Genomic DNA, 24,049 nt, shown 5'->3' with positions numbered 1-24,049 from the left:
ATTTGAACTCTCCTCCTTTATTGGTGCACAGCAAGTCCCACCTTACTGCTCTTCAGGTCCTTTTCCTTCTTTGTGCACTTAAAGCTCTATTTTTGCTTAAGTACGAGGTCTCCATTCAGCTGTAAGGGAATGTGAAGCTGTAGCCATGCCAAAAGGTTCTTCTGAAGTATAAAGAAACTAGCGTATAATCTACAGAGAGCAGTAAAATAGCACCCTCTGTCCCCAAAGAAGCAAAAAGAGATTTATAACTAAATTTATATTTCTTTCAGCAAATAAGTCAGGCTGCATTCTGTGTAATGTATACAGTTGATCAGGCACAACATGCTCCATACAAATGAGCAATCTCTCCCTAGAAGTTTAAAAGGCAGCTACAACAAGCATTTAGTATCTCTGGTATGTAACAACACAACATGTTCTCCAGTGTTCACAGCCCACACCACAGATCACGCACTGGTAATCCGCCACTTGTTCCAGCTGCCCTCCAGGGCACAGGGGTGCATATGTGACATCCCTCATTTCTGTTCTGTTCCTGGAGATGTTCTCCATTTCTCCTGGGGCCCTTTCCCTGTGGCACAACTTCCAGGCAGAGGAAGACATTCACCAGCCCATGGCATGTGCTATATCAATACCCCCAAATTTTTGGAGATGGTACCGTGGTGCCTTCAGCCCTCCAAAGGCACCCTCTGTCACCGCAGTGTGGCCACCAAGCCTTGCATGGGTAGTTCCACATGTCCTCATGTTCTTCCCTGAATTGTATGCTTGCCTGACCTCACAACAACCCAGTCACTGGGGCAGAAAGACTGGTCCGGTCGATGAATGCCTGTCTTGCTTAGAGCCTTAGACTCAAGCCATAGGCCAGCATGTCCACATTCCTGCTCTACAGTCTGTATTGAAAGGATGGGATGCTCCTGTACGACTTGTGCTCTGAAAGCTAAACAGGATGGACAGTGTCTGCTGGCAAAGATCACTGGGGGTCTTTCCAACTGGTGTCCACTGCCAGTCACAAAAGGAGAAAGTGAGCCTGGAGCTTCAGTCCTCTAGGAGATTCTTCAGCTGTGCTTGGGTAGCTTGGACTGCAGACAGGGACTGTGGAAGCCATATCCAGGACTGTCAGTCTGTCTCTGCCCTAACACAGCCTCGGAATTTGCAAAACACCCCTATAATACCCCTACAAAACAACTCTTTTCATTAAATGGCTGAGTTTTAATCCTGTTTCTCTACTGTTCTGTCAGCTGAGAGTGCCAACCAGCAAGTTCAGCCGCTTAGACAGAATTGAGTGCCTACTTTGTACCTGCCTCTCTTGCACGCACAAGTGAGGATGGGCAAAAGGAGCATGGCAGGTGCCTGGTAGACAAGCTGTGCAGGCAGGAAGCTGCTTGTTGCAATCCTGATTTCCAGAAGCGTAAGATCCTTTTGACAGACCCTCAAAATGCAAAATGCACATGTGAATCCTAACACACTTCAACCTTTTATTTTTGCTTATTCCTCATCCTGACCCTAAATACATTCCCAGTCCAAGTCTGAAGGGACGAGCCCAGCACTGGGGTGTGGACTGGGACCTCTGATGTTCCACCAGAGGCAAGGGAGCAGAACACAGGGGCTTTCATGTGCACATGTGAGCTGGTTTCTGCAGCAAGGATGTGCCTAACATTGCTTGTCTCCCAGTTGGCACTGAGTTATGCTATATAAGCAGTTCAGTGCAGCTGGGACACACCGCATAGCTCTGCTGATTGAACTGTGGCTGATGCCACTGAGGGAAGATAATAAAATGTGTCCAAGTATGGCTGGAGACATTGGCCTTGCACAGGAAGGTGGAACACAAGACTGACATCTTAAAGAGGGGCAAAGGTTAAGTATCACCTAGCACCTGAATTCTACTTGCAGGTAAGGCTGTATTTCAGCAGCAGGCAAGCAGGTCTTTATCTTGTGGACCCTACAAGTGCCACAGGTGTGCCACGAGTTGATACTTTTATACTGTCAATCTGCAGTGCTACTGCAGCTGCCAGTTTATCACATGCAGCAACATATTTCTTGTGTGTGGGAGTTCATAAATAGGACAGCAAATTTTGTCTTCAAGCAAAATGTTACTGTATCTCAAACAGAGGATGGCAGCAATAATTCCACCAACCTGTTCTCTGGTGTCTCCTGAAGCTGCAAGGAGTGCATAGAGCATCTAGCCTTCACTTTCCAATGGATTTTGCTGCAAAGTGGGAATTCATGCTAACTTTGGAGACTCTTTCATCAATAAATGTGAACCATTTCTGCTTTGTGTCAAGTTGTGTGGCTTTGTGGCAGGTATTTCCTGCTAGATAAACTGCAGTAGGTAGGAAGGTATTTACTCAGTCTAAAATGGGGAAAAAATTGCTTTGAGTCAAATAAATGTTTTATTCAAGTTGAAACATTTTTGGTTTGGGTTTTTTTTTTTTTTCTTTTTAGAAAAATAGTATTAGTTATTTTTTGATTCAAGCCAAATTCTTTTCAAACACTGTGCTGGTACAGACATGTTGTATCAAAACAATCCATAATCTCTGATTTGCTCTTGGTTTTCCAGAGCTACTTTTCACCCTAAAAGACCAAAGGAATCTTTACCATGACTCCCAACCTGCCTGATTCTCTGGGTTTCTGTGGCAATGCAAGAGTGCTTTAGCATTGAATACTGGGGAACATACAGTCCCCGGTGTTGAATTGCTCCTAAAGCACTTCTCAGCCCCACCCCAAAAAAGCATGGGGAAGCTCCAGCTGTGGAAAAAAGATTGTGCAGTCAGTTCAGAGGGGACAACTCCCCTGCACACCTTAACCAAAGAAGAAAGCGTTCCTCTTGGTCTGAAGCCTCCCTGACTGATACGTTGTTTTACCCAGCTGGGGACTGAGATTGCAAAATACGGTGAGCAGGAAGTCAGCCTAGCACCAAAGGGCTAAGAGAACATGTGCTGGTAGAAGGTGCTTTTTTCTGAGTAGGCAAAACCTGCAGAAATGTGCAGTGCTGTTGCATTTATGTATGGCAGAAGCAGCAGAGCAGAGTAAAAGTCACCATCAAAGGTTAACAGGTGAGGGATACCAGTTGATGAATGACACATGGTGTGTAGCATGTGCAATTATGGTTGGAAACCAGAGCCAAAACCTCAGATGGTTCAACTTAAGAGCATGCCATGGAATTTAATAAAATTATTCTCGGACCTAGCTGGCTCCCTGTCTTTTAATTCAGGCCTTAGGTCCTTCGAGGTAGTAACCCCTTCAGTATCTGCTTCTCTTGGCACTGGTAAACCAGGAGCTGATGCCAGGCGGCAGCCTAGCTGTGTAGCATCAGCTCTAGTAGAGCAAACTCATACCACAAGGAACACCACGTCCTTGCAGACCCACAGGATGAGATCATAATGTGCAATTATCATGTATTTCATTCTACTTTTTTAAAATAGATTTCCCAAACAAATACTTCCCTCAAAAAGGAATTGTTAAACAATGGAATCATTCTGCTTTGTAGGTCAATAGATTTTTCACCCAGAAAATGCAAGTATACCACATGTTTGAAACTGAGAAGAGGGCAAACAGGCTGCCTGGTGCAGTGAGCTAGCCATAGAGCTCTGCATTGTTCCCATCATGGGAAGACCATAATGGTGCTGGGAGTAGATGCTTCTAGAAGCCTTTGGCTGTTTGCAGCTCCTTCCAGCTTCAGAAAGCCAAGGATTGCCAGAAGGGGAAAAAACACCAGGTACCAGGTAGCAGTATCTGAAACCCTGAAAGCTGTAGGAATCCCAGGACCTGCCTGTGTTCAGCAGCCTCTATCACGAGTAAGCTCTACTTGTTTTCTCAAAGAGGATCTCCCCAGAGTGCTGGTATCTGAATTAGCTACTTCTCATCTGGAGGAGCCCCTACCTTTATGGACTGCATAATGCAGTTCAAGAGAGGGATGCAGCAATGGGGTGTTTCAACCATGAATACTTTGCCAATATTCAGCAAGCTGTTCCATTTACAGCTGGCAGCCATTCATACATGGGCAAGGGGACAGGAGGCTTTGTGGCTTTATGCTACTGCAGCCAGCTTTTCTGCTTCCAGTTAATTTAAAAATAAGCCAGAGCTGGTTAGTCTCAGAATGTGGGGGCAGTGATGCGTCAATCCTTCCTCTTGTATCTCTGAGATAGTCCTTCTACAGCCAACTGCAACTGCCCTGGACATGTGTCCTCTGCAGTTTCCTTCACAGTGCATCCTCATTGCTGTCAAATGTTGGATTGCTATGGCCTCCCATACTTCCTTCTACTGATATTGCCACAGAATCTGAGAAGAAGGTTTCATTCAGAGGTGGCCAGGCTGAGTCCTGCTCTAACACTCGCTGCAGCCTCTTGTAATGGCTTTTTGAGTGGTACCGGAAGGTCTTTTTCAGAAGCAGCCATAAGGGTCTGTTCTCGATGACAGCTTCCTGTAAAAGTAAGAGCAAAAGGAAGATTCTGGAGGACCTGGACAGCAGCTTTCCTCTTCATCCACAGGACACACATAGGGCAAGTAGTGGAGACCCAGATATCCCACCCTGTCCTGCTCATCCACATCCCTTAAACAGTCTTTTACTGACCACTTCTCATACTAGCTCAACCAGAGCTCTCTACCAGAAAACTGGGACCAGCTCCTCCTGACAGTCCAGGATCTGAATAGAAAACACCAAAGACTGCCCATAGTTCTCTAGTCTGGGGCAAGGCCTGATACATCCCACTCACCAGAGGAAAGAAAAGGTGGTTGGGCCTTGCATTCCGTTATATCTGATCATTCATATGTGGATTTTTGAGGAAAGAGTAAGAGCAAGGTAGCAGCAATGGTTGCTGTTTTACTAGATATTCCCAAGCTGGGCTGAGGGGGAGGGAGAAAGAGTGAGACCTGACCCTTTCATCTCTTCAATTAGTGCTGACAGGTACATTCAGTGAAGCATGCTCACCTCGACAAGGAAGGATGCAGCAAGTGTGACTGCAAGCATTATCACCATGGAGATCCGCCACGTGGTAGGGGTGCAAACAAGCTGAGAAAAAAGCAGGAGAAGCTGTTCAACAACATATGCACACACTAGACACTGGTGGGAGCTTGTGTCACAGAATCATAGAATCATTTAGGTTGGAAAAGACCCTTAAGATCATCGAGTCCAACTGTAAACCTAACACTGCCAAGTCCACCACTAAACCATGTCCCTAAGCGTCTTTTAAATATCTCCAGGGATGGTGACTCAACCACTTCCCTGGGAAGCCTGTTCCAGTGCTTGATAACCCTTGCAGTGAAGAAATTTTTGCTAATATCCAATCTAAACCTCCCCTGGTGCAACTTGAGGCCATTTCCTTTTGTCCTATCACTTGTTACCTGGAAAAGAGACTGACACCCACCTCTCTACAACCTCCTTTCAGGTAGTTGTAGACAGCAATAAGGTCTCCCCTGAGCCTCCTTTTCTCTAGATCAAAGAACCCCAGGTCCATCAGCCGCTCCTCATAGGACTTGTTCTCTATACCCTTCACCAGCTTTGTGTCATCAAAAGTGAGAATCCCACACTGGCTGTACACTGCTGATGAGCCAAAATTGCTACTTGTCTTGAGGAATTATTGATAAAGACACTTGTACTGGTTTCAGCCGGGATAGAGTTAATTTTCTTTCTAGTAGCTGGTAGAGTGTTATGTTTTGGATTTAGTGTGAAAATAATGTTGACAACAGACTGAGGTTTTCAGTTGTTGCTAAGCAGTGTTTATACTAAGTCAAGGATTTTTCAGCTTCTCAAGCCCAGCCAGCAAGAAGGCTGGAGGGGCACAAGAAGTTGGGAGGGGACACAGCCAGGGCAGCTGACCCAAAGTGGCCAAAGGGATATTCCATACCGTGTGATGTCATGCATAGTATATAAAGTGGGGGCAGTTGGTCAGGGCAGATCGCTGCTTGGGAACTAACTGGGCATTGGTCGGCGAGTGATGAGCAATTGCATTGTGCATCACTTGGTTTGTATATTCCAATTCCTTTATTATTATTACTGTCATTTTATTATTGTTATTATTATCATTATTAGTTTTTTCCTTTCTGTTCTATTAAACTGTTCTTATCTCAACCCATGAGTTTTACTGTTTTCTTCCCGATTCTCTCCCATCCCACTGGGCAGGGGGGGAGTGAGTGAGTGGCTGTGTGGTGCTTAGTTGCTGGCTGGGGTTAAACCACAACACCACTTTTAAACTTATGATGAGAAAACCGTACCCCAGAACTGCAACAGGAAATCTAAATGCTTCATTTCTTTCTAGTATAGGAAACAGTTCAAAGTCGGAGTATTTCAGCTCCAAACCCAGCTCCAGCTTCCCACAGCTGGCAGCACTGGCTTTCTGGCTGTAACTCAACTTAGTCTGGAGATGCAGCTCAGATCCAAAATTTGGATCAGCAGTTTCTCCAGGGCTAGGCTATTGCAGAGTTTGTTATTGCCACTCCCTCCTTTTCTCTTCTCAGTAAATCCAGTGTACTCCCTCCAGAGAGCCTGGGAGTTTTGCTGTTCTCCCCAAAGGCATTTTAGCCCCTCACAGCTGCAGTGCTGACAATGTCCTGTGTCACCACAGTCCACAACAGGACTAAGACTTGCTTTAAAGTGCCACCTCGTGGCAGATTCTTTAACTGGGTCTGCCTGCTGAGCCGCTGCTCTGGAAACAGTTACACGTTAAGACAGCTTTAGCTAGGCTGCTAGGCATTCAAAACCCAGGTCCATTCCCCTTGTCCATGCTTCTCTTTCCATGTTTCATTATTTCCATTTCTAAATCCACTTGCTAACTGTCATGCAAAGGTTTGGGACTGGAAACAGCATCTTGTTCAGTACTTGTTATCCAAAGCCACCACACTTCATCCTCCTGATTACAAATGTACCAAAAACATAGCTGTGTGTTGCTTTTGTTGTTTTGTTCCTGTGACTCTTACTGCAAGCGGTGAGAGTGTCACAGTGGAGGAGGTTAACATCTCCCAGCCTCCACATACTAATTGCCAGGTCCACTGACAACCCTGTCCTATGGCTGATGTAGATCTTATCCTTCCCTTGTATTTCCCCTAGGATGGATTTGCACAAGGCAACTCCCAGCTTGCATTCTGCCAGACTAAATAAGCCAAGCCCTATTGGTATTTATTAATCAAGGATCAAGATAGATCCTCTATTGCCATGACAGCCCCCCTAGTCTTTCTCTACAACTGTTCTAAATTCACATGCTGCTTTAGGAAACTGTGGGCTGTCTAAAATTTAAACAGGGAGCCTGAAAATATTGGGGACTGAGAACTGAGAGCTGCTGTGAGTGCTGACTGGCAGATCTTCTTTGCAAGAGGATCTGTGTGCAGAGTAGCACCGTCTGAGATACACAAGTGCATGGTGCTTTAGTTCAAACTTGCAGGGCCTAGCCTCTTTCTTCTCCTGGCTTCATAACTATCAAGCCACCAACATACCAAGCATGGCAAGTTTAGTGATGTCATCTTCTGTTGCATGGACAATGCGCTGAAACAATCAAAAGCACATGTGTAGCTGTCCAGGTGTCAGAATGCACAGATCTTAGTTTGGAGCTACCATATCTCCAGAAGGTTCTTCAATCCCATCATCTAAAATCCATCTCTTTAAATTTGATTTGCCTTTAGAGGTGTCATGTATCCCTGCGAAAGTCTGTGCCTTTTGTTAAAAACAATCCCAGTGCACTTATAATGGGACTGGCAGTAGGAAGAAAACCCACCTTGGAATAATACTTACATCCATCTTCGAGTAGAGATCATCAATATCAGCAAACACCAAGAAGAGGCAAATACCAAGCTGCCCTATGAGCACCAGTATGAACACATCTGAAGGGACAAGAACAAGCAAATAAAACCACAGGTTTATGAGCAGTCTCAGCTGCTTGCCTTTACTACAGAAGATTGTAATCATTTTCTGTGTCAAACAGCCAAAAAAAAAAAAAGGAAATCCATGAGATAGGAAGGAACTTTCAGCAAAAGAAAAATGAGTAAAACCCCCAGCTTTATTCAGTCAAGCAGATATATGTGAGGCTGGGACAAGCCTTGTAGCCACAGATTTAAAATGCTAAAAGTATTTTGAACATTCAATCTGACTTCTTACGTCTGAGAAGCCTTAGAGCCTTCCAGTGAGTCTCAATCTGAGCTCAGTGTCTCCTGTTATTCAGAAAAATGTCCAGGATGTAGTCTTGCTGATAGGATTAGGAACCCTGCCCTCAATTTCAGTGATATCAAGACTTTGCTCTTGATCAGGATCTAAAAAGTCTAAGTAATGGAGAATCTATTGCCCTCCCCACCCGTAGGCAAATGTTCCAATGATGAGTAAATTCATTTTCTCTTCGGCTGGCGTGCACCAAACTTCACCCCCCAGCCACTCACTCTGGTTTTGCCTGGTTCTGAGAGACTGATGACCCACTCTTCTGCTATCTGGGAGGAATGTCCCCACCTCACTATTACTATACCAGAACAGCAAAGCCATGAAACCTGCAGCATCAATTTAACTCTTCAGCAAAAAAAGAACTGAACAGAGCTTTGCCTGGGACAGCTGCAGGATTTGTCCCACAGAGAAAAAGAACAGATTTCCTCTGCCTCACTGCAACTTCCAGAACTGCCACAATCACATGCGCTCATCTTCTCTTTACATGACAGTCTTTCAGAGGCAGAACAGACCTACTAGACTTCACTACAGCTCCTTCAAGTTATTGCCTCCTTTGATGTCTTCTCTTTAAAGAAGTTACTAGTCATAGAGTTATCAAATGCTAAACGTCTCTGGTTCTGGAATAGGAAACAGGGTTTCTGCAAATGCACAGATTTCATTGTATGTTTTCTTCTGAGATGGGCCCAAAAGAATGCCCTGAACATGAGTTCTCTCAAATACTGCTCAACCAGCATGCTTTGGGGAGACAGGCGTAGGGTTCTTCCAGAGTTATTCTAAAGACTAAAGCAAAGTGAGACCACCTAATTCTGGCTCTTCTTGAGATGTCTCATTCAGGCTGCCTTAAGTAACATGATGCTTCTGCCAGCCAACACCACCTTCCTGCTACTCCTTAAAAGTATTTATCAAACTCTATTTGTCTGTTTCAGAAATCCAAATGCCATGGCCAAGTTTTTAGCAGTATAGAAGCTCAAAGTGTGGGGCCAGCTCAGAGAGCTGCTGGTCACAGGATGCCACTGGCACTACAACTTCTGTGGTAAAGGTGGCCTTTAGTCATTTAGAAATCTAATATTGGGCTCCTGTTTTTTTGGCTGGCATCACTTTGGTCAAGTTTTAATTTTTGCCAAGTGAATTGACCTCCTGAGTTAACTTACTCACAGACACCTCCCTCTCTCCCCATACTTACAGTTTGTGTAGATGGGTTGCCTGAAAGGCCTTCCCTTGGAAAACACTAGTGCTACGATGAGGCAGTTGATGGTACTCAGCAGCCACACTGTGGTGTTTTCATAGCTCTTGTAGCCATTGTCTGTTTGCCCATGGGCTCCATCTCTCATCCCATGGAGCCCCAGGCTGGAAATAGAGGAAGAATTCTCCATGTGGTTGTTCACTGAGAGGCAGGCGCTGAAAAAGAGTATCACACTGGTCAGCAAACTGTCCTGGTTATTTCCCCCAGCTCCCACTACCACTATCAGGAATCCTCCCTCACAGCCATGATCTGCTCCTGCTATCACAAGGATGTAGGTTACTGGCAGCGTCCTCAATCTTGCCCACTGGGTTGAACTTGCTGAACTTAGCAGAGCCTGCGCTCAAACCTACTTGGAGACCCTGGTCTTCCCTGCAATCAAATACTCCTCTTTGTGCTCAAGAGAAGTGTTCTCACCACATGCACTGTGCTGCACAGCAGACTTGCTGGAGAGCTTAAGGACCTGCAGATAACACTGGTTAATGTGTTCACACCCTGTGGGGAAGCACAGGGTCTGCCTGCAGCTGCTGATCAGGCCTGTAGTTAAGCTGATCAACAGCATCATGCAGACCTGTCCCACTAGGTCTGCCCTGTGTCACCCAGAGTCCCAAGAAGGGGACCTACCTGTATATATCGGTCTTGGAATACCAAGGCTGCTCCTGGACCACCACAAACCCGAAAACCTGCAGGCTGAGGCTGAAGAGGATGTTAAGTACAACAGAGAGCAGCAATGGGGGCGAGATGAGTTGGCTAGGAGGCCTGTAGGGAACCAGCTTTGGATAGGCACCTGTGAAACTCACTGAAACATGCACAGACATGTTTACTAGTGTGTCCAAAATACAAGCAGTGCTGCTCTATGTTACTGTTATCAATGGCCAACACTTTTACTGTCTACAATATTCTTTATAATACACACAAATATGTATCAAGTACAAAATACAGAGTTGTTTTCTTGCAAAATCTTATTGGCCACTGAAGAGGTTAATTAATGGCATCTGACTATCATGAGGCATTTTTTTAAAATAAAACATTGGATTTTTATTTTATTTAGCTGCTGTCAGGGCCAAGGATATAAGTATATGCTCAAGCTCTCCTGTTCTCTTTCTGTCACTTGTCAACTGTGGCTTGGGACTTTCTGTTGCCCATGTTCTGTGCATCCTCCTGGACTAAGCACCTAGTGCACAGTTATTTGAGCTGGTAGAGGACTGCATTAGCTGACCCAACCCAACAGGTTTTCCTCTGTTCTTAGGTTTAACAAAGTTATCCAGACTTTGAGTAGAAGAGCTATACAGGAAGCCTTGATGCAGTATTCCAAATGGGCGAATTACAGCAAGGTAGCTTCTGGCACCCGGTATTGCGGCTGACCCTTTTAGGCTTGATTTAATTATGGCCTTTTCCAGTTGTCTGTGTTCCAGCAGGGATGGAAGACAGCTGTGTGGTTTTGCTATATGCTTTTCATGCCCCTGCCCTTGCCATTCCTGCTTCTAAACCTCCCTGCACTTACTCTGTCTCAACAACCTCGTCTTTCTCTTTCCCCTCCAGCACTGGATTCCTCTCCTATTCTTGGCTTACAACTTCCTGCTCTGTAGTGCCTGACATCTGTCATTTCTTTCTTCTCCATCTTCATCTCTCTTTCCTCTCGTGCCTCCTGCCTACACAGCTTCAAAAATGAGTTGGACTCCAGTCAATCCCTACACTTTCATTTGGGCATGGATCCTTAGGTATCTTCTTAATCTGCCTTCCCAAGTCAACAGGAGAAAGCCTGAACAGACTTCCCACTGCATTAGGTCTGGTTTTACTCTTAAGAGATAACATCCCAGTTATCAACAACCTACATGCTCAGCAAATGCACCACTAAGAATTACCCATCTTATTTCAGAGCTCCTCTCAAACAAGATGCCTCGTCTACCAATCTAAACATCCTGTACTCTATGTAGTCTCTCTTTTCTTCCTTTGTGTACATAGAATTATGCATTTCCAAGGAGGTGAAAAATATTTCAGGTCATTCTCTCATTAATACATAGGATGACTAAGGGGCTTACTTGTCACACCAATTACAGTGGTAATAGCCAGATCTTGGAACAAAAATTGGTAATTCCCAAAGGCGTTTAGTTGCTGAAAAGAGGAACACAAAGAAAAAAAAAAATCACAAATCAGACATTTGCCGTGGGCTTGTTTATATCATTTCCAGAAAGTCGTATTATTTTCATGGAGCTAATGCTCTGCTGTTTGTTCTGAAATGCTACTCAGCAGATAAGGGGACCACACAATCCACCACCCTGCTAATAGACTCGTCATCATTGGCCCTGCAGTGAATACTCTCATTTTGTGCATTATTCAGACTAATGATGCTTCTAGTTCACTCAATGCAATAAAAAAGACGGCTATTTGAAGAGATGTGCTTTCTCAATGCTGGGTGACTTCTGAATGCAAAGCCCTCCTCTCTATTTGGGAAGAAGCCATGCAAAAGTGGCTTAAGGCACTCCAGGGGATTTTGCTTACTGTCAAGTTAATTCATGCTTTAAATGCTAAATAAATTGCAACAGCATATGCTTACACTAGCTTCTCCCTTTTCACAGACATATGCCCTCATCCAAAATACTGTTCAGTATCTCCACCTTCTTTTTGCCCAGCTTGGATCTTGAGCCCACTGGCTGAAGTTAATGGGAAGAATCTTTCCAGTTTTCAGCTGAGGATACAGGAGGACCATATGATCATGCCACAGAAGTTTGCAGCTCAGATAAAGGTAAAGCTCCATACCCTAGTTTTATTGTGGCTTCTATGCCATGTTTCTCCTACAAGGGAGTAGTAGCTCATCCTGTCCTAGCCAACATGCTCCCCAGACATACCCAGTACAGTAGGAGAACACCAAGGTACTGAATGGTGCTGTACAGTGCCATGTACTTGAACATGCAGAAGGAAGTGACGAGGGCAGCACGGCCTTCCCTGTGTTGAGACATGAATAAAGGACAGCAATTAGGTGATGGGTCTGCTCCTGTTGCCAGTCGTCTCCAAATGCTGTTGAAAAACCAGGCATGTGTCACAAGTAGAGAAGTCTCTGCCAGCGTCTTGCTAGGAGGTGAAATAAATAAAATCTGGCCCGAATGAAAGCAAAATCTTCACTTGCAGAAATCTGGCTGCAAGCAAAAGAGTTTGATTCCAGTCATCTATGTTCCCAAGACTACAATTCACTCCAGTGAGTTTTCTTGCTGACATTAATAGTGCAGGTAACAACTCCATATGACGAAAAAAATACAAAGCCAAGCAGCTGCTCAGTGAGTTCAAACTAAAAAGTCCTCTCCTCCTGCAGTGAACATACAGTATCCAACCAGGGTAACGCACTCTCCCTGGTTATTCATCTGCCCCAGTATGCAAAATCAGGACCCTGGCATAACAGATGCTAACATTTTGCATGCATAGGCTATCAGAGGCAGGGCCTAACCTGGAGTGTACAGGTTGATTTGTGGACATTTGATTCAGCTTTATGGAACATTGTTCATTTTGCTATTTCTTTTGCATTTAAAATACTGCTAATGATGTAAAGCTCAGCTGTAGATGCCCTCCTCCTGCAGTTTTGAGGGAAATAATATATCTTAAAGGAATTTCAGATGGGAACTAGGTAAATGGCAATTTCAAGGTTGAAGACATTTATTTTTCTCTAGATACATGCATTCTGGCCTGGTGGGAACACCCAACACTAGTATTTGAGAGGAGTGGAAACTGTATCCTTTATGAAAGAGGAAGCAAAAATCCATGCTTACCTGATTAGCTCTGGCACACATGCTATGCTGGGAGTTCGGGATGTGAAAGGTGAAGCCACAGATGCCTCCTGCTCTGACAGTGATATCCCTGCATGCGCCACTTTCAAAGCCTGAAAGTCACATTCTTCTTCAGCACTCACAAACCAGGAAGACACAGCAACTGACATGTCAGCCAAGAAGTGACCCCTTATTACAGGATACGTTCTGTGAACAGCAGGCCCTCTTCACTCCCTGGGTGTGCTCCACCCGAAAGGTTCCTCCAGTGGGATGTGGCTGAGGCATCGGGTCCGGAAGAAAAATGGGGACGACAGCATGGGAAAGTCCATTTTCCACAGACCCCAAAGCCATCCACTACCAGCTGCAGCAGAGAGGTTTGGCTCTGCCTCCTTGGTCAGCACTTTTTTGAGTCACACCTTAGGTAGACAGTCTAGGTTCTCTGCTTGCTTCCCCCAGGAGAATCCTTGGGACTTTGTGTTAGGGCAAGTGAGTGCTTTGCTCTCACTTCCACAAGGATGTGTGAAGTCATAGAGAGAAATGAACCTGCCCAGAAGGGAGTTATGGGTCTCTCCTGAACATGGACCCTTCCTTTTGGAAAAAAACCAAACTTTCTTGCACTTCTAAAATGTGCATTTACAAAAACCTTGTAGGGCTGTTCCCCATGGAAACTCCTCCTCACCCTAGTCTTCTCCATCCCCAGACACTGAAGATGTTGACAGAAACCTCAGTGGAGGATTTGGAGAATCCTCTGGTGGTTTTTGCAAAGGAAATTAATCAGTCCTTGAGACCACAAACTGCAACAATATCTGCCTAGGACAGCTCTTGCATGGTAAGGACCACACTGTGGGATCAGGTCTGAATCAGTAGTGCTGCCAGTACAGCTGCTCTGTGAATAAGCACAGCACTCACACCTCATGTGCTCAGTTTGGGATATTCTACTGGCATTGCATTCATTTTTCACTTTTTAAATAAATATATTGTAAAGAATTTTCACTTACCCCACAGTCATTGGCTCCATCTCCACACATGCCCACAAAGTAACTAAAAAATAAAGTGACCTACAGTTCAGTTCTGGGGAAAGTAAGACCTATAAACAGGAGGGAATCAGAGCCTCCTCCATGTGAGTCATTTATGCAAGTCATGCAAGCTTTTTGTTAAAAGCCCTTCTGGAAAGCTGAAGACTGAAATACAAGCCCAGGACTCTGGACTATGCATGGGCCTTGGGCTTGCACCTTGGATGTGCCTACAGTAAAGAGTTTCTGCTGTGATGGACTGAAGAATACTTTAGCATGAAGTTTTATGTTCACTACCATGGATTCAGTCTCCCACCCTCACTGGGTTTAAGGTCAACCATAACAGAGGAAAAGGCTAGTGGTGACAGCCCTGCTCAGAAAGGAAGGATTGCAGGCACTGGTACCTCATGTTCACTGGGAACAGACATGAATGGGGACTCTGCTTTGGGGTCCAGACCTATCAGAATCTCTTGGAGCAGACAGAGAGTGACAGAGGCAGCTGCAGTAGACAGAGAAGGAGAACGGGATATCTGGAGACAGGTGCCCACCCTGAGGCTGAAAAAAACTTGTGAAATGATAAGCCCTAAAAGTAAATCCTTGTATCTGCAGCATCCAAGTAAAATCAGCCTAGTGCTTCAGAAGGTGACTCACTTGTGTCTTTTACTGCTGAGGCCTGAATTTCAGTGCAGGGGAAGTTCTTACTGGAAGGCATTGATGGTGGTCCAGGGAGGCCACAGTGGTTGGGGTGCTCACAACTGCTCACACCAGGCTGATAATCTGAAACAGCCTAAAGCTTAGCCTGCTCTAGGGCAAGGCCAGGGGCTAGCTAGTTGAAGTGAGGGTGGGGTCTTCAAAAGACTTGGGAAACAGCTGAATAACAGGCAACAATACACCTGGGACTCAAGAATATATATACACCTCTGTGACTGTGAGCAGCACAGGGCATACCAATTCAGAATGCGGTGCCATGTTTTCTAACCTATCACACTGAGTCAGCAATAGTGCAGTAAAAAGACTGCTACCATCAGAGAAGCTGTAGCGCTGGGAGATATTCCTAAAAATCTTGGGTAGACAAGTGCCCCTCCTTCAGGCCCAGAAACAGAAGTAAGAATGAAGGATGATGTGAACAAACAAAACCCAGAATCACGGGAGTGTTAGGTATTTGATGGGTTGCCAAACCAACATGGAATTCAGTGTCTCTTCCTCAACAGGCTTTTGGAATCTAATTGCCAAGCTGTATGTCTGTGGAAGTTTCAGTTTTGTGCACTTCCAGGAAAGGCTGTGTTAGACAAAAGCTAGCTCTTACTAGACTGTTTTCAAGCCTTGAAATTCATCAAACATTTCCTAACTCTTAGTGCTCATTATGAACTTACTCCAGCTTTTGAAACTCTTCTACAAGGCTGGATTTCTGACCAGGAGACATTCTAGCAAAAACTGTTCCGTTCAGCAGGAGCTGTAAGGAGAAAAAAGGAAGTGATTTTTTAAGCACTTGAGGTAAGAGTCACAGTGATTTCAGTGATAATCTGGAATAGAAACCACCAAAAATTCACATTTCCAAACACCTGATGCTAGACTCCAAAGTAGGAAAGGCTGATGATCAAAGATAAAAGGTATCTTAATTAATATTTTGAAAAAGTAACAATCACAATAAGGACAAGAGGCTTGGTGGGTTGAGTTACCTGATGAACACAGATTACCAGGCAGGGATTTACTAGAAGATAATTCATGAGACTATCCTTTCCATGAAACAGACAAGTCATGCTGAATTGCATGCTGTGTAATACCATGGTTTCTCCTGTTCTCCAAAACATGACAGAATCAGTGCTGTGCAAGGGCCAGGCATATGGGCACAAATGTTTTAAGTCATGTCCTCACACCGTGAGGTAGGTTTGCTCCTCTCATGTGCAGAAAAAATCCAGGGATTTTCAGATCCTTCCCCATATGTTAAATATCAGAGATTCATCCAGCCCATAAGTATTTCAGGGTTAGAATTGTTCCCAAAAGATGTCCTGGTACAGATCTCTTCAGCTAATTATATCAGGACAATCCGAATCTACTGAATGGCAAGCCTGCTCCAGTTAAATAATCGAGATCTTACCTTTGGAAGTAAATGCCTGAAATGCTGTGCTACAATTTGGTACGACTTTCCACTCATGGCAAAATGATACTGGCCTGATGCCAATGCCAGCCTGATTCTTCGTTCAGTCGTAGGAGGACTGTCATCCTGCTATAAAACAAGACAGAATGAGTGCTGCTCCCAGGCCCTCAAAAGCTACTATGTGCATTTACACAAGCACTACTATAGGCAAAGGAAAGGACATACCACAGGGACGGCACTTGTGAAGACTCTGGGAGACCTAGGTTCAAGGCCCATTGCCTTTGCCTGGATATGTAAAGGGATTTAGACATATAATGACAGTCGTTTCGGTGTGAACTAGGTGCTTCATATGTCTCAAAAGCTGGCCCTCAGCACTGCCACATTTGATAGCATTTACGCAACAGTGCCAATCTGGTGGGCTGCACTGTGAGTGAGAGGGGCTAGAGAAAGCATACAGCTAGGTGTCCTGGTTTCAGCTGGGATAGAATTAATTGTCTTCCTGGTAGCTGGTACAGTGCTATGTTTTCAGTTCAGTATGAGAAGAATGTTGATAACGCTGATGTTTTCAGTTGTTGCTAAGTAGTGTTTAGTCTAAGGTCAAGGATTTTTCAGCTTCTCATGCCCAGCCAGCGAGAAAGCTGGAAGGGCACAAGAAGTTGGCACAGGACACAGCCAGGGCAGCTGACCCAAAGTGGCCAACGGGGAATTCCATACCATGTGATGTCATGCCTAGTATATAAACTGGGGGGAGTGGGGGTGGGGGGATCGCCACTCTGGGACTAACCGGGCGTCGATCGGCGGGTGGTGAGCAATTGCACTGTGCATCATTTGTATATTCCAATCCTTCTATTATCACTGCTGTCATTTTATTAGTGTTATCATTATCATTATTAGTTTCTTCTTTTCTGTTCTATTAAACTGTTCTTATCTCAGCCCACGAGTGTTACTTTTTTTCCCGATTTTCTCCCCCATCCCACTGGGTGGGGGGGAGTGAGTGAGCAGCTGCATGGTGCTTAGTTGCTGGCTGGGGTTAAACCACGACACTAGGCATGCCTTTTTGCAGTGAAATACAGTGAAGATGCTGCTCAGGCTGAGCTTTGGTAGGAAGGAGCCCCTCAACAGCCCCTGCAGAGATTCCCTACCATCTGCCTGACTGATACTTCTCAAGGAAGGGTCAGTACCTTCAGACATACTCTTCAGTGAGAGAGTAACTGGTGTTTGTCTCAGTTTCTTTGTGGAGATGCTTGATGAAATATAATTTCTTAGCACAGCTAGCTTATGTTTCACTGTGTATATGCAATTTCTCAACAGTTAATCTGTGTTTTAATTCTGCAGGTATGGGGAAGTGCTAACTCTCTACCTGCTTGAACAGCGCTGGTTCGTTCAGTGCAGTTCCGCAAATTTTAAGTCCACATCTATACTATCAAATTTACCTTGCAGGGAAAGTAAACGTGCTTTAAACTGGATCAGCTAAGCATGAGGGCTAGAGACAAATCTTTCCTGGGTTTCTGCAAAGCTCTTCTCAAACCTAGCAAAAATGTGTTCACAACATAATATACTAGGAAGGAAGCTCTAGGGGAGTACATTTTTATAAAGATCCCTTCTTTTTAAACACTTTTCTAGCACACAACACTCTGACATGCAGATGATGGTGAAGGACTGGTCTCTGTTATAGTACTATAATCCCACATCATTATTTAAAGCATTCCAGCTTAATTTGTTTTCCTGCTGCACAACACTTGCTTCTTATTTGCTCACCAGACCTCTGTAATCTTCAGTTTTGTTTTCTTCTAGTGGTTTCCAGGTTATAGATGCTGAAAAAGATCCAGGTATTTTGTTTGCTTCCACAAGAATCACTCTGTTCGTTGCAGAAATCATCCCAGCATTTTTGGCAACAGTTACAGCTGTCTGAATGTTATCACCTAGAAAAACCAAGGGGAACGTTACGTTATCTAAAAATTTCTGTAATGAGGAATTGTTTATGGAGGAAACATTAGCCTTTTCCTGAATTCTAAATTTTCAAATACATCTGCAAGAATCAGTAAGATTTCAGTGTCTGTGCCTAAGAAAGTTTTTGATAAAGATCAAAACTTTGCAGATGAGGTCTGTCTCAATAATTAAATGTATTTTCATCTGGAAATTAAATATTTTCATCTGGAGATGAAATATTTTCATCTTCAGCCTGAAGAAATCCAGATGGGGAAAGTGCTCCTAGATTATGTATTTTAGACAAAACACAATAAGGGATTCACTGCTAAATTGCTGCTAGTATCACTGATTCTCATCAATTGGCCTTAGGTGGCTTTGGTGTAAGATGTGTACTGAAAGGGGTGAAGCCCAAGAAGACAAGATCTGTCTGACTCCTGGAAAAATGTCTTTGGACCATGGAAAAACTGGGGGTTATCCTAGCCAAATCCAAACCAGCCCTTCAAGAAAAAAATGGGATAAATGAGTTACCAGATGTCATAAGGTTCAGTGATTTATCCTGGCATCCAAGCTCCATCTCTGCTCATTTATGACAACAGGATTTCACGAGGCCCTATAAAGAGGGGATCTTGCATGACATGTCTTTGTGCTTGTCATCTGATAGCCTTACCAGGGAGAACAAATAGGCTCACTGGAAAGCATCAGAGGTACAGGAAGGCTCTGATCTGTGATGAAAGTGGGACAGATTAACAGTTAGGTATCTGACACAGCCTGGTGAAGTTGTCAGTGACATAAGCCTGCATGGTTCAGCTCACATCATTATTACAACACAGATGCTTCCTGGACTATAATTGTCTGAAAGATACAAATGTCTGTGCGTTCCTATCAGTGGTGGTGACAAAGCAGCAGACTGTTCACTTAAACGTCATTGAACTCCCTGTCTGGGCCAGTGGCCACATAAATAATCCACCCTTTTTAGATACCTGTGACCATAACACTTCTGATGCGGGCAGCACTGAGCTCTTCCAGGACAGGCTTTGTCTCCCTCTTTAATCGATTCTCCATTATCAGCAGACCCAGGAATGTCAGATCAGATTCTACCTCCTCCCTAACAGTGAAGAACAGACAGATTTAAGTCTTCTTTTTGCCTTTGGCCTGTTTTTGCATTGAATTGGCCGATAGCCAATTATAACTGTTAACCATCCCACCTAACTCAAAAGAATTGAAATAACTTGTTAGTTTTCAGCAGTCCCAGGCTGTCTGTCTTTTGTGGTGCTATTTCAACACCAGCAGGGCTTGCTTCCCACTGGCAGCAACTGGTGCTGGTTGTGTATGGAAGATCTTCACTTGATTTTTCATCCTTCTGTTCTCTTCTTCCCTTGTTCTGAAGAATGAGTTCAGTACGTAGCCAGCTTCCAGCTCATGTTTGCTTAATTACCAAATCAAAAAAGAGCCAATTTTGACCTACCTGCTCCACATACCAGCATGAAGCCTGATGGATAAGTTGGACAGTTTTGTATTCATGTACCATCCTTAGCCAGCATGAAAAAAAACCCTGAATTTCCTGCAGGATTCCCAAACTGTGGTGGTCTGATCTGGAAAGTTCATGCCCACTAGCCCTTCTCATTTGAGGAGTGTACAACAAAGAAACACACCTTAGTAAATGTATCTGCTACTCTTGACAGTAGGACCTGAGCAAACAGCATGTGGGAACTCCAATGCTGTTCTCTCCTACTCTTTTCTTTACACCTGTGCTATTGCTTTTTTTACAGTTGAACACATGCAGTTGAGAACAGAATTTGGTAAACAATCCCACCCCTGAGTCATAAACTAGAGGTCTCTCAGGGAGACAGGTTGACTCTGAAGAGTCTGAAAAAAAAGAAAAGCTTTCAAACACTTATTTTAGCCACTGTAGTAAGGAGGAGGTGATGTCAAACACTTGCATGGCAGTCAAAGTAGCTGGGTCAGGTGATGCCTGAATAGTCACTGCTTTCACAGCGGATCTTGTGTTTGACCTCCAGTTTTCGTTTTTCTCCTGGCATTATATACATCACGCATGCTATAACTACACACACAACTGCAAAATCTGGGCCATATCACACACATTCGCTCACTGGGTTGGATAGGTCTGTTATGACATGACGTGTAGGTGTTCTTGTGTGAGGCTTGTGGAAAACAAATACCATGATCATAGCAGAAGAGTTTGCTGGCTTCTCTAGAAACTAAAGAGAACTAAAGCTAGAAAGCTAAAGGATTGGACCAAGACAGCAGCAGAAGATAGTCTGCTGACTTTGACTGGGCTAGAGAACAGGCAGTATAATGGGGGTCATCTGCTGCCTTTGCTTAATCAAGGAGTCAGGATAACAAAAAAAAAAAAAAGAAAAAAAAGAGACTCCTCTTCAGCTTAAAGCCTGGATAAATCTGCAAGGAGATTGGTAGAAATGATGGACTGAGGGAGGGGTGTACTAGACTTCAGAGTGTACTAGATTTATACTTCCTGTGTTGATCTGAAGTTAAGAAATGTGTAAGGATTCCGGGCATGTGCTATAAGCATGGGGTAGTAAAGTGCCCTCTACCCATTCTCAGACAGACCTATATCCAGATTTAAATCAGATTCCCTCTGGCCTGAATCTAACACAGCTCTGCTCTTGGCAGGAGTGTTGTGGTAACGGTACTGTGTGAGGCACCACTAGCCTATGGCTGAATGTAGCTGATAAGAAACAGTCTATGGCTTACCTTGTTAGATCAGTAGATTGCTTCCCTGCCTGTAGAGATTTACATGCCAGTCCGATGACCCTAAAGCCCTGTGCTGTGTAGAGCAGAAGCTTGCTTTCAAAGTTCAGTGGGACTGTACAAAAGAGGAAAAGACAGTTCATCGGGACATTTGACTGCTTTCTAATAAAAGGAAGCCTTGGAGCAGGGAAGGTTCCTGTCCCAACGGGCAGGTACACCTAGAGTCTACCAGTAAGCCAAGGAGATCAAGGAAAACTGCTGAACTGAACTTTGCTCAATAAGAAAATCATTGCCTCTCCTCCATCACTTTGTACTTAGGATCCTGAACTATTCTGCAAAGACTTATCTTCTTAGAGTGTCATGAAAGAGCTGTGCTCTTCTAGCTGCCCTCCCAAGGCTTGGAGAAAAAAGAAAATTTTTTTTTGAGGTATGCTGGACCAGTAGACAATTTTTCTAACTATCTATTCTGGTATAGACTGTACAACTTGTGCAAGAGTTGGTACTTGCTTTTATCTCTGAGCAGTCCTCCTTTGCTGAGAAGGGCTGTATGGGAGCTTAGCCTTAGACTTGGAGCACAACAGAGAGACTCTAACTTTTCAGGCTTAAGTATAAAGTCTTAGACCCAGAAATCTCATTTGAACCTTCCACTTCATTGCACCATCAAAAGTCACTTATACATATATGTTTCTAGGAAGCATTTATAAATGTTAGTTACCTGTTTCTGCTCTACATAACATGGCTACCATTTCTGGAGCCCCTTTTGTGAAGACCTGTTGTTCCCCACCAATTTCCTGAGCAATGACAGACATTCTTTGCAAGGCTGAAGAAAATGGAAACTGATGTAAAATGGCAACTCCTTCCACTGGGGCCTAGGAGAAAAGCAAGTGGATTAGATACTGCAGCAAGGACTTTAAACTCAGGCCGAAGGATTTTAGGTCTGTCCTTTGGGCCATGGTTAAGAAGCAAACTGTGTATAATGGGCTGATTTGTCACAGTGGGACAGAAAGGACCGGTATATAAAGAGGAGGTGAAATCTGTACAGAAATATTTAACTTAAGCAGCAGGAAAAGCTCACTGACAGTTTTATCAGACTATTAGAGGTAACTCACTGAAAGGAACTCACTAGCCCTGTTTCTTTAACAAGACCCTGCTAGGTCTTATACTGGTCTTGCAAAGGGAAAATGGATGTCTGAAAGCACCCCCTTTGTGTATGTCACCAGTAACAGTCTGACATCAGCTACCAGACTCCACAGCAGTCCCAAGTGCTTTTAGAGGTCTTCACCACTCAGCTGAGTTTGGATTGAGTCTCAAGCCACCAGGAGAGGCAAATTCCTGAGCTGGACAATCTGTCATCCAGCATCCCCCTGCTTCTGATGTGAGCAGCAAGCTCCCCCAGGCATCTCTTTTTAATCAGAGAGAGCAAGGCAATCTCTCTGCAGGGAGTACAAAAAAGACAAAGTGTGGAAGAGCTGTCTTGGACTAGGACAACCAAACATTTTTCTACTGAAAGGTAACTCTTACACTGACAGTTTAACTTGATCATGAATGTGAATCTTGAAAATAGCTTACACTGCTGGCTTTAGGCCCAGGTCTAACAACTGTGGCATGTGTGGATCCTTGACCTTCAATCTGGTGTCCACTGGAATCATCTATCACCTGTGTATTGAAAAGACAAAAATCTTTCAGATCACAGCACCAGTACAGCTGAAAGGAACCTCAAGGAATCATTTAGAGCTATTCCTTCCCTCAAAACAAGGTATCTTATTCATTCCTGAGGGAGGTCTGTCTGATCTCACACTAAAAAGCTTCAGTAATGGAAAACCCACTGCCTCCCTTGGCAATCAAATCCAGAGCTTCACCAGTTTCACTAAGATACTGCTGTACTCTTGCACAGCAAATAGATTATGTCCTCTTGCTGACAATAAATCCTTTATCATTATAACCCACTTAAATATGCAAAAATCTTTAGATATAACATAGACCCAGAAAGCACCATTCTCTGCTCTTGAAGTATTCCACAAATAGGCTGGATTTTTTAATCATCACAAGATGACTGTGAGGAACAAAAATATTTTATGGTGTCAAAGGGCACACGATTATTCCTGTTTCACAGGTATTATTTAACAGGATTATTCCTGTTTAATTTATAACTTTGATGGGTGTCTGCCTAAGGCTGAGATGGCAAGGTGATCTCCCTGAGGAAAAACGCCCTCTAACTCCTGTCATTACTGGGTAGATTATTCCTTGAAATTTGGCTGTTTGACATATTTTGCAGATACAATACAGACTATGGATGGATACCTTCCACCAGGTAGTTACGGGCTGTTTTCTTTTTACCCATCTCAGATTTGCAGCCTTTTAGTTTTCATAAATGCTCATTCCCCATCCCCCCCGCCAACTGATCAGAGAGTAAATAGCAACACTGATGACTGTTTGCAGGTAATGGGACAGAGACTGAAAGCAGAGTGCTTTCATAGGGGCATGGGATTTCAAACCTGAAGATGGCAGAAATATCTCCACATTGACAGAGCTTTAACAAATGTCAGTCCTGTATCTAGTTCAAAGCTGCAGAAGTCTCTTACATGCTCTGTAAAAGCAATCTTAATCTGCATATAAATCACATCTGGGACTTGTTATCTGGCAGTCGCCACAGTCAGAGTTGATACCCCAGTGGGGTTTGCATGATATCCACCACTTCCAGTCAAATGAGCGAAGTACTCAAAGTACCCCTAGGTGAATGCTCTAGGCAGAAACAAGGAAGATTTCTCCAAAAGCCTGAGCATGTGGTATCTCTTCTGGGTTTTAGCTTTTTTACTTCTGTGTGGGAAGTGGCTATTGGCATGGGAGGGCTTGGGACACTTCTCCATTGTGAGAACACCAAAACTCCCCACCACTATTTGCCTAGAGAAACAAAGCATAGCTTTACCCAGTTAGTGGCCTCAAACATTTTCACATCCAGTGGGTCTCCTTGGATCTTGCCCTCCCAAACAATTAGTGAATGACAAACCGCCATTGCTCTGAACACTGGGCCCCAAGGCAGGCTGTGGTCCGCAGGGAAGCTGTGAATGTCTTGGAAGCTAACGCAAAAGAGAACATAAAAATTACCATCAGAGAACACCAAATAGCATATGACTAACAGAAAAAAAAAAT

At 44.1% G+C, this 24,049-nt stretch overlaps 1 protein-coding gene across 7 annotated transcripts in view; it reads right to left on the bottom strand.

Moving 5' to 3' along the window:
• Positions 1-219: 219 nt before the first annotated feature.
• LOC128149459 (probable cation-transporting ATPase 13A4) overlaps positions 220-24,049 on the bottom strand; it is a 50,002-nt gene continuing 26,172 nt past the window's right edge. For 5 of the 7 annotated variants that reach the window (XM_052804686.1, XM_052804687.1, XM_052804688.1 and 2 more), the window contains 18 exons: positions 23,826-23,976; positions 22,469-22,555; positions 21,615-21,768; positions 20,903-21,014; positions 19,150-19,274; positions 17,999-18,162; positions 16,466-16,525; positions 16,241-16,369; positions 15,516-15,595; positions 14,128-14,170; positions 13,133-13,242; positions 12,221-12,317; positions 11,414-11,486; positions 9,996-10,170; positions 9,315-9,529; positions 7,715-7,803; positions 4,922-5,002; positions 220-4,414 (listed from right to left, as the gene is read on the bottom strand). In XM_052804686.1, coding sequence (XP_052660646.1) covers positions 4,193-4,414; positions 4,922-5,002; positions 7,715-7,803; positions 9,315-9,529; positions 9,996-10,170; positions 11,414-11,486; positions 12,221-12,317; positions 13,133-13,242; positions 14,128-14,170; positions 15,516-15,595; positions 16,241-16,369; positions 16,466-16,525; positions 17,999-18,162; positions 19,150-19,274; positions 20,903-21,014; positions 21,615-21,768; positions 22,469-22,555; positions 23,826-23,976 — 2,167 coding nt within the window. In that variant the 3' untranslated portion in view covers positions 220-4,192. The remainder of the gene's footprint in view (positions 4,415-4,921; positions 5,003-7,714; positions 7,804-9,314; positions 9,530-9,995; positions 10,171-11,413; positions 11,487-12,220; positions 12,318-13,132; positions 13,243-14,127; positions 14,171-15,515; positions 15,596-16,240; positions 16,370-16,465; positions 16,526-17,998; positions 18,163-19,149; positions 19,275-20,902; positions 21,015-21,614; positions 21,769-22,468; positions 22,556-23,825; positions 23,977-24,049) is intronic. The other 2 variants (XM_052804689.1, XM_052804690.1) reach the window with 2 other exon arrangements.

Source organism: Harpia harpyja, chromosome 12 (assembly GCF_026419915.1).
Source record: "Harpia harpyja isolate bHarHar1 chromosome 12, bHarHar1 primary haplotype, whole genome shotgun sequence".
NCBI classification, from domain to species: Eukaryota; Metazoa; Chordata; class Aves; order Accipitriformes; family Accipitridae; genus Harpia; species Harpia harpyja.
The sequence above is the reverse complement of the archived record's forward strand: the minus strand, read 5'-3'. Positions and strand labels throughout refer to the sequence as shown.